This window comes from Meles meles, chromosome 1 (genome assembly GCF_922984935.1).
Source record: "Meles meles chromosome 1, mMelMel3.1 paternal haplotype, whole genome shotgun sequence".
NCBI lineage: Eukaryota > Metazoa > Chordata > Mammalia > Carnivora > Mustelidae > Meles > Meles meles.
In genome coordinates this window covers 172,494,876-172,509,089 of record NC_060066.1, presented here as the reverse complement: position 1 = coordinate 172,509,089, position 14,214 = coordinate 172,494,876, and the positions used below count along the sequence as shown (strand labels likewise).

Sequence of the window (14,214 nt, the reverse complement as noted above, 5' to 3'; positions counted from 1 at the left end):
ATAAACAACTGCTTTTCTGGTTTAAAAGAACATTCCATATAAGTAAGACATACAGCGTAAGAACTTATTATTCCACTGGTTTTCAAAGTACTTAAGAAGTCAGCAGGATCGAGAGACAACCATCTCGAGAACAGGCAACATATGGCCAGGAAGTGCGGAGCTCTAGCACACCTGAAAATGAGACCTGAGGTCCCTTTTGGTCAGAATTAGTGTGTATTACTAATTATCTGAATTCACAGGACTCCGACATGCAGCAGCTTATACATTCACAGCTCCATATCTTATGAAAAAGAATTACACGTGTTAACATCAAGAGATGAAAATCCAAGTGCCCTTAATTGAAACATGTGCTATTCCAGAAAATCTAGGCATTTCAAATACAGGTATTTCTAAATCTGGGAAAAAGGTACTACCATTTTCTAACAATTGGTCTGGTTTGCTGATCAGCAGTATTGGAAATTTCACTTTAAAAAGAATTGATTAGGGGCACCTGGATGGCTCAGTGGGTTAAGCCTCTGCCTTTTCGGCTCCGGTCATGATCTCAGGGTCCTGGGATCAAGCCTCGCACTGGGCTCTCTGCTTGGTGGGGAGCCTGCTTTCCTCCCCCCACCCCCTCTGCCTGCCTTTCTGCCTACTTGTGATCTCTGTCAAATAAATAAATAAAATCTTAAAAAAAAATTGATTAAACACATTTTAATAGTTCTGTTAAATACATTTAACAGAGTTCTAAATCCTTTCCAGCTATAGGCAAGGCTAGAATTTGATACTGAGATGGAAAATCCTTAGGAAATATCTAAGTGCTAATAGTAAGTGAATGAGTGAATTCAATTATGCCTCAAAAATGAATTAAATCACAGACAGCATCACAGAACACTGTGTAGAGGAGGGAATAACTCCTGACGCCCGCCAAAGAGAGAACAATTATGGTCACTGAGAAGTCCTTCCAAAACCAGTGAAATAAGATTGACTACAATGTCCTGGTTCAAATGCAAGTTTGAAATTTTATATTCTTATTAAAAGTGTTTAGAGTTTATAACAAGAAAAAATGATCCTATAGTTTTGCTCTGTACGCATTCAAACATGAACTGATTCGAATAAAAATCACTTAGTAAAAAGAGAAAAACAGAAAACACTTATTTAAAGATGCTGCAGTTTGGAAATCCCAATCCAATAGCCCAATCCAATAGTTCGTCAATGCATTTCTCTTCTGGTTTTTCAGACAAATAAATCATTAAGGACCTAGGCCAGGATGGACCACATCTTACAAACATGTAATTAGGAATTCTCAATGCACATTCTCCATGAAAGTCTTTTTTTTTTTCCCCACGAAAGTCTTCTTTGAAATACACTTCCATCAATGTGGGAATGCAAAGGTCATGTTAGTGTTTTTATCATGAGCTGAATCTATAATCACCTACTATTTTAACTATTTTTGGTAAGATTTTATTATTTTTTTTAAGTTTTTATTTATTTATTTGAAAGAGAGAGAGTGAGACTGAGAGAGCAGGAGCAGGGAGGAGAGTGGTGCTACATCCCAGGACTCTAGGATCATGACCTCACCCAAAGGCAGATGCTTAAGCAACTGAGCCACCCAGGTGCTCCTGTAAGATTTTATTTTTAAGTAATCTCTACAACCAACGTGAGGTTCAAACTCACAACCCCAAGATCAAGAGTTGCGTGCTCTACCAACTGAGACAGCCACAGGCCCCACTTTCTGGCATTTTGAAAAGAGGTCCAAGAGGGCTGAGTTGTATTGGCATCTCTCATGTTAACAAAATATTGCTACTGAGTACTCAATTCATTTTTTAAAAAAGATGAAAAGATAAAGAGTGTAAGGATTTATTGTTTTGACTCCTTTTCTAAAGGAAGGCTTTAAAAAGAAAAAAGAACTGTAAATTAACAAATACAAAGACCTTCCAAGAATAGAAAATGACAATCTGAGTACCCACCACTAGAGGGCAGCAAAGTAAGCCTTGTTGGGAGCACCTGCCACAGTTTCCTGGGCACCACTAGTTTGGGGCTGCTAAGAACGAAGTGCTTGTAAAACCTCACAGCAGCATTTGAGCTCCTTCAGTCTAACGTTTCTGAATGCTCATCTTCGTTCCTTACCACAGCAAATACTGAGCTTAGATTTCACTGATAATATCTGTCAACACTAAACACTGTAATGTGGCAACAGACATCAGTTCAAAACTGGTGATGAAGTTATTAAAAATTATTTTGAGAAAAAAATTTAAGGAAATAATATTTCAACTATGATGATATTACAACGCACGATTTTAACTAACCATTATCTTCCATTTCATTTTGCTTATGCTGTAAGTGCCCCAATTTGGGCACAAGGAGAAAACTGCTCTTTATACAATGAACATATCTGTAGTCTTTCACAAAGAGTAGGTTACTCCTGTTACACAGAATCAAAGTTAAGTGATTTAAATACCACCCCCCCCCCCCAAAAAAAAATTAACAACAGAATTTGTCCACTAGGCAGAGGGGAGGGGCTGAGCAGTGCTTGGGTGGTGATGACGATGACCTACAGATCTTCAGGGAAAAACATACAGATTTGGGGAAGTATGATGGGGTCATACAATTTCTCAGGATATGACTATTTGCAAAAATTAATACATAAAAGGAGGAAATCCACAACTGAGACATCTCCGAAAAGAGCTGCCAGGTATTTTTTAATTTTTCGAATTGAAAAAAGAAAACACACACACACACACACACACACCTGCATCAGGCAAGGACGTGCTGTCACTTCTGCACACTTACCTATATGGAGACTGAACTGACGTTGCTACAGTTGGCATGGCAGTCGCTGTCAGCATTTTTGTTGCTCTCGTCACAGCATGCGTCAGAGTGGGGCCACCAAGGGCTGAGCTGGCTGCCTATGAAACAGGAACCAATCATTCTCTATCGGGGTTTTCTCAAACCTTGGCTCTACTGCTATTTGGGGCTGGAAACCTTTGTTGGAGGGCTTTCTTTTTTTTTTTTTTTTTTTAAAGATTTTTATTTATTTATTTGACAGGGAGAGATCACAGGTAGATAGAGAGGCAGGCAGAGAGAGAGAGGAGGAAGCAGGCTCCCTGCTGAGCAGAGAGCCCGATGCGGGACTCGATCCCAGGACCCCGAGATCATGACCCGAGCTGAAGGCAGCGGCTTAACCCACTGAGCCACCAGGCGCCCCTGTTGGAGGGCTTTCTGGGCTTCACAGGATGTTTGGCAACCTCTCTGACCTCCCGTCACTACCCACCTACTACGAGGTACCAGCGGGAGCTCTCTGGCTGTGACAACCATAAAGGTGTCTGGACATTGCCAAATGATCTCCGGGAGGCAGGAGCAGCTCCAATGTAGAACCACTATTCTACATATGTTAAAACTTAAATGGTACTTCATTTAAGGTCCTTGACTATTTTAAATGGTTTCTAATGATGACCTATCTGGATGGAAGTCACAACCTGGAAAATTCTGTACAGATTCGAGCACATATTCGTCATCAGAAGGTTTAACTTATTGACATTTGGGGGCAGCAGCCTATGTTTTTGGAGTACTCTCCATTAGATATAAAATTTAAACATGAGTTAAGAATGAAAGTGACTGTTTAATGCTTTAACCATCATGCTGGAGCTAAAAGGCACTAGAAACAGATTGAGATAGTATCACATAGTAGGCTTCTAATGGACAAAGACCATCAATACCACCAACTACTGAGTGTCCTTCTGGGCCTTTAGTACATTTAAGATATAGTCTCGGGGGGCGCCTGGGTGGCTCAGTGGGTTAAGCCTCTCCCTTCGGCTCAGGTCATGATCCCAGGATCCGGATCGAGCCCCACATCGGGCTCTCTGCTCCGCGGGGAGCCTGCTTCCTCCTCTCTCTCTGCCTGCCTCTCTGCCTAGTTGTGATTTCTCTCTGTCAAATAAATAAAATATTTAAAAAAAAAAAAAAAAAAAGATACAGTCTCGGGTGAAAATGGGGAAGAATAGGAAAAGCCCATTCTTTCATGAAACTCCTTGACAGAAAGAGAAAACAGAGAAAAGAATCAATTAGAAATTGATTGTGTGAATGTGGGGCCCCTGGGTGGCTAAGTGGGTTAAGTCTCTGCCTTCTGCTCAGGTCATGATCCCAGGGTCCTGGGATCGAGCTCCGCATTGGGCTCCCTGATCAGTGGGAAGCCTGCTTCTCCCTCTCCCACTCCTCCTGCTTGCATTGTCTCTCTCCCTCTGTCAAATAAACAAAATCTTTTTAAAAATAAATAAATAATTAAAACAAAACAAAACAAGACAAATGAAGGTTAAAAAAAAAACAACGCAGGGGCGCCTGGGTGGCTCAGTTGGTTAAGTGACTGCCTTCAGCTCAGGTCATGATCCCAGAGTCCTGGGATCGAGTCCCACATCAGGCTCCCTGCTCCTTGCAGAGTCTGCTTTTCCCTCTGACTTTCTCCCCTCTCATGCTCTCTCTCACTCTCTCTCTCTCAAATAAATATATAAAATCTTTAAAAAAAAAAACAAACGCAAAAAACGTGGAACGTATAGCAGACCTGTTTACTGAATGTTTCCTGAAGACAGTTCCTATACCCCAAAACAGGGGGTGGATGGAGTGGGGTAGTGGGGTGGTGGAAAGAGAAGGAAAGCTTTCCTATAAAGGACACTTCTGTACTGGGGGAATCAAGGCAAATGTCCGTTCCCTGTGTGACAATAAGGTACTATTGACAAATTCTTTAGTAGAATCCAGCCACAAATATCAGTATTTTACATGATCCCAATATAAAATTATAAAAGTAAAAACATCAAAGCATTTATTTCAAAAAGAGATTCAAATGAAATTCAGAAACAGGTTCAACTGAGATTTACCACTCACTTCTAATCTCGTGTAACAATCAGCAATAAATTTCTTATGTAATGATACAGAATCCTAAAAGTAAGAGATAAATGAAATTTAAATTAGTCTGACATTTAGTTGCAATCATTATTAAGAGCAAAACATCAAAATAAAAAAGCAAATTTTGGGGTACACCAAAGGTAAAAACTTATCAATAAAAATACATATATAATATTCTGTTCTGTGCACGAGCACCCACCTTCTTTAATCTAGGATTTAGGTTAATGTAACTATAGTTTATGATTAACTGAATAGCTTCATTAGCAATTTCTTCATCAGGTGATTCCATGGCTATTTTCCAAATGAAATCCATTCCTATCAATTCCAGCTTTTCTACATACTGTTCAAAAGAAAAAAAAATTGTGTAGCACACCATAATTATAGACAATTATCTTTTATTATATCACTCAGTCTATACCTTTCAGTTTAATACGAATTAAGGCTGCAAAAACCAAGCTACATATGAGAGCACTGTTGTACTGATTTGGAACTTTAAAACAAAGAAAAAGAAAAAAACACAGAAACACTGGGCTATGTCCATGGCAACCAGGATAGTTATGGAGTGTTGTCTCCAGATATTGCTAAACCCAAGCTGGAAATCTACCCAGACAGTCTACAGAAGCGGAAACACATAGGAGTGAGGTGGGCACCATCTTCAGGAGTTTTTCTCCAAAGGGCAAGAGAGCCAGGCTAGAAGTGGTTAATAATCCTTGAGGCTCAATTTGGTCTTTCCAAAGTTCAGTTCAAGGGACAGGATCCAGGCCTTAGAGATTTCATAAAAATTCTTGCCATCCAGAAGCTACGTCTTGAATCAAGAGTTATGCCTTAGAAAAGAGAGTTGTTTTTTGTCTTCCTTTTTTAAGGTCCACATGTAAATATAAACATATGCTATATACATTCTATGGATCCTCATTCTCCTGCTTCATGGACTGTTCCTAAAAATTTCTCCCCAAATCCCTGCTACTGTGAAGAACTAAAGACTCATCTTCAGAATTAAAGAGTTGTTACTTTTTAGGAACATGTCCATTATTACCAGATCTGAGGAATTAGAAGCTTCAATGAAACGATCCCTCCCCCACATTCACCTAGCCACAGGAGGCTGCCAGCTGCCCCAGGTCAGCAAGAAGCATGGAGGGATGTGAGAGTCAACTTTGCTCTCGCCAGGCTGGAAGGGGGGGGGGGGCTCCGTTATGCTCTAAGGGAAGCCCTGCAGTCAGTGCAGTCGAGGAGACGCCCATTCTTTAACAAAATTACAACACTTTTGTTGTGTTTTACTAGATTATCCAAATTACCTAGATTTCAGAATGTACTCACCAACTGAGCTCCTTGTCGTTTCAATCGATGATCACAAAGATTCACATTTTCAAAAAAAGTCTTAAATAAGTTAAAACCTGAAATTACAGAAAGTCAGATAAATTCACACACTCTAAGTATCACAGATAATCAATGAAAAGCCTCAAAGTATCTCAAGAACCAAAACTGTAAAACTCTTAGTACAAAACAGACATAAATCTTCAAGACCCTGGATTAGGCAATGCTTTGTTAGATATGGTATACCAAAAGCAGAAACAACAGCAGAAAAAACAGATAAATTGGGTCTCATCAAAATCGAGAACTTTGTGCTTCAAAGGACTACAAGAGTGTGAAGTCTATCCACTGAATGTGATAAAATATTTTCATATCGTGTATCTGATGAGGAGATACTATGCAGAACATACAGCTCAGAAATAAAGACCAGCCAACCTATAATTTCCAAAGAATATATACATACAGTCAATAAACACATGCCCAGATGCTCATTAGTATCAGTCATCAGGGAAAGGCACACCGAAACCACGAGATAACCCTTGGCACACACCACAGCAAGAATAAAGATGACAGACAGTAACAAGTGTTGGCAAAGATGGGAAGGAACTGAAACCCTCAGATGCTGCTGGGAAGATTACAAACAGTGCAGCCACTTTGCAAAATAGTTGGACAGTTCTTCAATCTTAGTTCCAGGATACAATTCCAGTCCTTGGTATACACCAAAGACAAATGAAAACTAATGTCCATACAAAAACTTGTACATAAATGCTCATAGCAGTGTTATTGGTCATAGCCAAAAGTGGTAACAACTCAGTGTCCATCCACTGATGGACGGATAAATAAAATTTCAATGGAATATTATTCAGCCATAAAATAGAATGAAGTACTGATACATCCTACCATTTGACCATTTGAGTTATTGGGCCATATAATTTAAAATTAATCATATACCATTCACATAAAAAGGAACTTACCTGTGTATATAAACATATGTATACAGACATGTAAAGAAAAGTCCAGAAGGATATTCCAGACTGAGAAGTGGACTTAGGAGGAGAGGAAAGAAAAATTTCTTAAAGAACTGAGAAAAAAAGATTTTAAGTTGTTTCCTACCATTCATTGTGATTTCATATGATTCCAACTTAAGAATTTTCTCCTTGAAAAGCTGCTGTTGAACATCACTCTCGAGATCATGTTGCCCTTTTGTAAACCATTCAAAACACATCTGTGGATCAAGACAAATGTTATCCTATAATATTTCAGGCAAATACATATTCCAAAGTGGGAAAGTGAAGGTACGTTTAAACCTTCAAAAATATTTATTGATGAATTATCACTGAAAACTGAAATGCCTGGTACTCTGGAACTAAATAAAGCAGTTCTAGCAACCTTTCCCCCAGATAATGCAAATATAGACTCATATCGTTCCATGGAACTTAAACTTGGGCTTCTCCACTAATGTTTATTAACAAGCCTGGCTATGTATGTGCCAATGACAATGCTAGGCAAGAGCATATATATAGTCCTTTCAACAATACTATCAAGCAGTTATAATTCTGTAAAATGAGATGAGCCAAGAGTAATTCGTTGTTAAAATACGCCAAGTCAGGTGTTCTGCTCCTGGTTTAATCTTTCAGCTGCTTAATTATAGTTTAAAAAATCTGTCTAGGCATTTATTTTTCTTTGTGTTTCTGGGGTACAACATCGTTACAGGGTCTCAAAGTTCTGGCTGGTAACTCAAAATTAGTTCCATGGGAGGGAGAAAAAACACAAGACACAACAAGAATTCTGTAGCTGTGCTAGCTCTGAATTTGATTTTACCCGGAATGGTATAAAAATTACTAAAGAACTCATGTATTTAGATCATAGATATAAATTACATAAAATATTTTTTCAGCACTTATAGTTCCTGGCCTGTTAGTATAATGTATGCTAAGCAAATTACGAAGTGTTTAGAATTGAAGATGTGAAACCCACAAAAAATATGAGACACCCAGAAAAGGTAACATATTTAAGTCCCAATTCTTCCTTATTTTACCCACACTACTGTCTTCTTACCTCTCTATCTAATTCACAGACATCCTGGCCAGTCACAAGACACTCCCAGATTTCCTTGGCACGATTCCAACCCAGATACAGTGTAGCTTCTTGTAAGAAAAATGCTAGAAATTTTAGATGGGCCTCTAAATACTGCAAAAAGAAGTAATGCTAATTAGTTAACTCCAGGCACTCCTTCCTAAAAGGAAAATGAAGAACAAATCTTTTTAATTAAAAAAAGAGTTCTACCTAACACTTTCTCATATAATTTAGGGTAATATAAATGTGAGACATCTGTCTGTAAGCTGACAGCACAATGTAGTAGAAGCTACTTGAAGTCTATTACCAATTCCAGTTGACTTAGGATGTCACTAAAATATCATCACCACAAACTCACAAGTGGTGAGCTAAGATTTTTTCTAATTTTTAAAAACAATGTTACTAACCAGTTGATTTAAGAAACAAAACAACCCTTCAGAGAACTGACAATTACTATTTCCCACGAAAGACAAAAGAAAGATGGTGATCTTTATCAAAGGCAGTTTTTAGGTGATTTACTGAAAGATTTACCCAGAAATAACACTCTTCTCAACTTTTGTTTTAAAATGGTTGTAGTCAAAAACACAAAACTGTTCCGTCACTACAAAGATACCCCAGGCCACCTCTTTTAGAGAGACACCCAATGAATGTAATTTTTTATGGTTCAAGTGCAAAGCCAGATGAGCACTGTAAATCACGGCACAAAAGCGCAATGGCGGATACCTCCCGGTAAGTGTATCGGCCGTCCACCAGTGTTGAACCAGTTAAGCCTCCGGGTCCAGCCACAGCGGCTGCAAGTCGATGACAGGCTATCAAACTTCCCGTTACCAATTTCACGATTTCAAAATTCTTCTTCAAGTCTTGAATAATGCTCTTGGCAGAAACAACAAAAAGATGGCATGAGAAGCTGCAGTAATTTTGTCAGTTCAACACAAGCAAATAAAACCATCTAGTATGCACATAATTAAAATTAAGGGAATAAACTTCTCTGCTAATTTTCTTCTTCTAGAGAGTTTTGTTTGTTTGTTTTTTTAAGGTGACTTTCCTAAGAACTATTTCACTGGCTGTGTAGTTTTCCGGATCTTTCTTCCCAAACCTCTCCCACCAAGGAAGATCCAGGTCTTTAAACAACCCAATCTTCCTGAGATCAAATATCTTCACATCTTTCTGAACACATTCTGACTTTCAAAAACTGGTGTAATCATTTCAATAAATTAAGGAAGTAACAAGGAAATGAGTTAGGATAGATTAAAAGAAAAGCTCCACTGATGGGGCACCTGGGCACCTCAGTGGGTTAAGCCTCTGCCTTTGGCTCAGGTCATGATCCCAGGGTCCTGGGACTGAGCCCCACATCAGACTCTCTGCTCAGCAGGGAGCCTGCAGGGAGCCTGCTTCTCTCCCTTTCTCTGCCTGCCTCTCTGCCCACTTCTGCCTACTTGTGATTTCTCTGTCAAATAAATATATAAATAATCTTAAAAAAAAAAAGAAGAAAAAAGAAAAGCTCCATCGAAATGAAAGCAGAAGGATGTTTAAACTCATTATTAGAGACTATAAATGAACTATATTAATAATCGTAAAAATGTAAAATAGTGACTTTAATACTCAGCAATCTCTTTATGTTCCGTTATTCTAACAGCTGTGTGTCTCACTGGACAGTCATCGAACAGGGTCTTCTCTTACCTTGTCTTGCTTTTGGTAGGTCTGTTTTATAAACGAGCGGGTGATCTCGTGGAGCTGACGCAAAGCCGGCACCACCCATACAAACTGGGGGTTATTGAGCTGAGACGACTATAGAGTTAAAAAGAAGTTATATCAGTTACATCTAGAAATAAATGGCAGGCTAAATTTATGGGCTATAAAAATTTCCCAAGTCAATTAGGTTTTATGGCTACACATTCTATTATTTTTCTCTTCACACTGCTCATTTAGAGCGCATCTCCATGCATTCATAATTCAGTCTTCAACTTCTTATTCTGCATGCAATTTCCTAAGGCCAAGAACTGCAAACAGGAGTGGATGTGAAGTGACAGTAAATGTATAGGGGTACATCAGCAAAAAACAGACGACAAGGAATTAGCAACTTCAGAGGATAGATTAAGTAGCACAGGCTGCTAGGACATGTTGGAATGAAATAAGCTGATGGCCAAAATTTATCCTGGATAATACTGAGCTGGCTGATAAGTAAAATGGTATAAAAATACGATTTTCTATAATTACACGATTAAGATACCAATGATATGATCAAGATACTGATAGTGGTCTAAATATTAAAGAAAATGCTCAGGAGCTGCTTGTACATCCTAGTTAAAACAATTTTGCAAGAGATAATTCTATTTTTATTAATTATTACAGCCACTTTACAGTTATACTTTGTATTTTTCATAACACTTTCAAATGTTATTTCTGAAACTGATACACGACAATCCAGATCTTTCATAGTACGTATCTGAAAAGTCCGATGTTTGTAAAATGATCTTTAAAAAGAGAACTGTTCTTTAATACATAGCATCTTTCGAACTAAGACATTTATAAAATTTGGAAGACTGCTTAACACTAGCAATCAAATTATCTATTAAGTCTCTAAAAACCTGAGCAGAAGTTTTAAGCCCTTAGCCTTTATTTTAAAGGCTGAATTTTGCTTTTGTTTTTACAGCCTTTTCTTCCTTCTTCAAGTGTCATTGTCAGATGAAGACCTTTACGAGGTGGAAAATACTTTGGAAAAATACACTTTCTGTCTCTGGCAGGAAAACACTGTACTACCAAATATGTGTATTTGAGAGAGCTATTGCCAAAAACAGTACTGGTTTTCTTGAGGATCAGCCAATCAATCATCAAATACCCTATTTCCTGGATTCTAAGATACAGGTTTAAAAATTTCAACATTTCTGAAATTGATGCTTCTTACAACTGTCAAAAGTAACTCAGCAGCCACTAGGTGTAGGAGTAAGTTCTGACACAGCTGTCCTTACCTGAATGCATGTACCCTTGGCTGCATACAAAACGTATTTGTTTGTGCATCTACCTGTCATTTTAGTTGTGACTTCATTTCTGTAGCACCAAACAAGGATGGCTTTTTAACTTAAATTTAGAACAAGGATTTGTTACTTAAATTCTTATAAAAAAGATGGCACTATGATGTAACACTGACGAGCCTGTCGTGTCTGTCAACTCAGTTAAAAGCAAAGATAACTGCCAGTGGTCTCAGTCTAAAGCATTTCTCACAGCTGGGGGAATTTGGTGTGACAGACTCAACCCGGTGAAGGGCTCTGTCACCCAGCACTAAATGTCTCTGTCCAAAGGTACACCCATAATTCGAGAGAAGCTGTTTATCCTGTAGTATACAAATCGCAACTCAATTAAGGAAAAAAAGCAGCCTGAGTTTTACCAAAAAGGACAAGGACACAAAATTTCATATTCTTTCACATGCCTCAAAAGTACACAGTCACTCTTGGGAGATTTCAGGAGTCAAAATCACTACTCTAGATAATGAAAAGCACTGTGCCAGTGAAGCTCTGCACACTGGTCCAAAAAGAGGCTTCCATTCAGACTCTGGGCAGGAATTTTAACAAGCGAATGGTAAAAGGAAATATGCAATTTCTTTTTTCTTCTTTGCAAAATTATGTCTGTGATGCGGGGTGCAAACACAGGCATCTTAGAATCAGAGAAATAAGGTATATATTATAGGCCAACTATTTGCAAGACTACCTACATATTTCAGCTAAAATAGAAGAGCTGCAAAATGACAAAGAATAAAACTCTAAGGGCTTAAGTCCAAACCGATACCACTAATGATTATAAACATTAGGATATAAATATGAACCCTTCAGCAAAAATCAGATATATTAAAAAAGCATCATTATGAAAGACTTAAGTCAATTATGGCTAGAATATTTTTATTTAACATAGAAAATCATCCTGTGGAAGTCGTTCACTGTCCAATAAAATTACGGAAATCCTATAAAATCAGAATTTAAAAAGTACTTCCAATATAATCTTCCTATAGTTTAGCAAATAGGAAAGATGTTATTTATTTCATTGTATCTCTGACACTAGGTTGCTAAGTTACAAGAAAAATTTAAGTGATTTTTCTCTAGTTACCAAAGGGGCAAGAGACTATGGGAAACAATTAAAATGAGCATATTGGATAATGCCTAGTAATGGAGCTGAGGTTTTCTAAGTAGGAGGTAATGGCATCTCCGAAGCAGACACTGAGCATCAGCTGAAGCCTCAGAGGTCTGCTGGTGCAGCCTGCAAACCTACGCCTAAACCCTCACTCACTTTCGTTGAACGACTATCCTCCTGGTGTCTCCCACGATGAGGGAGTCAGGAGGCGGTGCCCTCGACGGCAGACTGTTCTCACCGAAAGTGCACTGTCTTCTCATATTGAAACATGCCTCCCATAACTTCTTGGGAGACCTAAAAAGTCAGTGCAATCAAACTTATCTACCACAATCTAAGTGTCCGAAGAACATGTTCATATTCTTTCTTGAATTCCATTCTCAAAGCTGAACATCCCCACTTTCTCATCTGCCTTATTTTTCTGGACTGAGCCATTTATCTAGATTCGTAGTACCAATTTTTTGCACAGGAGGACTTTTCTTAAAAAGTCTTTCCTCCCTTGCTAATCACATCACTGTGAAACTGTACTGAGGACATCTTGCTACTCTTGCTTTCAATTACACATTTCAGCAAGTAGTGGCCACTCCACACTGGGTAAGTAAAGATTTTAGTGTCCTCAACAGGGTGAAGGGGAGGGATCAAGAGGAAGGGACGGGCATCTACTTAGAAGCTGCCAGGTGCTGTGCTGGGGGAAGCCTTAAGAGAATGACTTAGGGTTACGCAAACGCTGCTACTTGAGTAAAAATGACTTTTTTGGTTTAGGAAATTTTTTTTTTTTGGATAAGTACATTTAAATTTTTAATTGAAGGCAAAAAGAAGTGAAATAAGAGGGAGAGGGCTGGGGGTAAACAGTGGAAGGCAAAAAGGAAGCAAAGGAAAGAGGACCATGGGAGCCAAGGGTATCCTGGCAGAATCTACAAAAATGAAGTTAAGAAAAAAAGGTCAGGATTTCTGAACACAACAGTGGAACCTGGGAATTTTAAGAGTGTGAAAAGCAGAGGGGAGGGGAGTCAGTTGGGGGGAACAGAGGTAGCTGAGGTTGGGAGGGGAGTAAAAGGTGGGTGATCTTGTCTTACCCTTTGCTTAGTTTCTGTGTAGCCTGGCAGGGAGACATAATCCCCAGTCAGCCCACCTTGCTGCCTGGCAGGAAAGGGCATAGCATAGAAAAACACCTTTAGTGGCAGTATATAACTCACCCCCCTGCCTGGAGTCAAGTCCAGGGGGTTCTGATCTTCCCACTGCCCCCCTCAGCCGTGTGTACTTTCAGAGAGTATCTGTGAGCACTTAGTTCACTAGAAAGTGCTATGGAAATGCAAGGTATTTTTATTTGGAACAAAGTAACGGTCCATCAGAATTTCTTTACTGGGAGCAGTGGGAGATTTAAAAAAAAAAATGAAGAGTACTCCTTTCAAGTGTCACGAAATGACTCCAAAAATGGCCCTGCTGCTGTTTGAGTTCTGTTGTAATAAAACAACAGGCATGAATGGAGGGACTGCAGAGAGGCAGCGAAGATGCAGGGATGCTGCGGACCGACTGGGATTGCTCAGTAATACTGAGCCTGAGCTGCACGAGGAAGGAACGGAAGGAACGGACGGTGGGAAGGGGTTTCTGCTTTCAAAAGCCAATTTCCAGGGAACAGTCTCTTGGGTGTGGAACCCTCCCATTTATAAAGAAATGTATCTGTTACTGAAAAGAAAAGACCACTGTTCTATAGATACCCTTTTCCTCTCACTGTCACTCCTGAAGGATCTAAACTCCTTACATAACTCTGGACGAGGTCCAAGCATAATGGCGGAGGCTGCAATAAATGATCCGGACTGCTGAGCTGAGAAA

General features: G+C 39.0%; 1 protein-coding gene across 5 annotated transcripts in view; it reads right to left on the bottom strand.

The window, feature by feature from the left end:
• USP24 (ubiquitin specific peptidase 24) overlaps positions 1–14,214 on the bottom strand; it is a 140,253-nt gene that overhangs the window by 67,800 nt on the left and 58,239 nt on the right. For all 5 annotated transcript variants that reach the window (XR_006817163.1, XM_045996874.1, XM_045996749.1 and 2 more), the window contains exons 17-24: positions 9,943–10,050; positions 8,986–9,135; positions 8,245–8,376; positions 7,300–7,411; positions 6,193–6,269; positions 5,078–5,218; positions 4,858–4,911; positions 2,773–2,888 (exon numbers count right to left, since the gene is read on the bottom strand). Coding sequence is in view for 4 of the 5 variants with exons in the window: in XM_045996874.1 (XP_045852830.1) it covers positions 2,773–2,888; positions 4,858–4,911; positions 5,078–5,218; positions 6,193–6,269; positions 7,300–7,411; positions 8,245–8,376; positions 8,986–9,135; positions 9,943–10,050 (890 nt within the window). In the remaining variant the exon portion in view is untranslated. The remainder of the gene's footprint in view (positions 1–2,772; positions 2,889–4,857; positions 4,912–5,077; positions 5,219–6,192; positions 6,270–7,299; positions 7,412–8,244; positions 8,377–8,985; positions 9,136–9,942; positions 10,051–14,214) is intronic.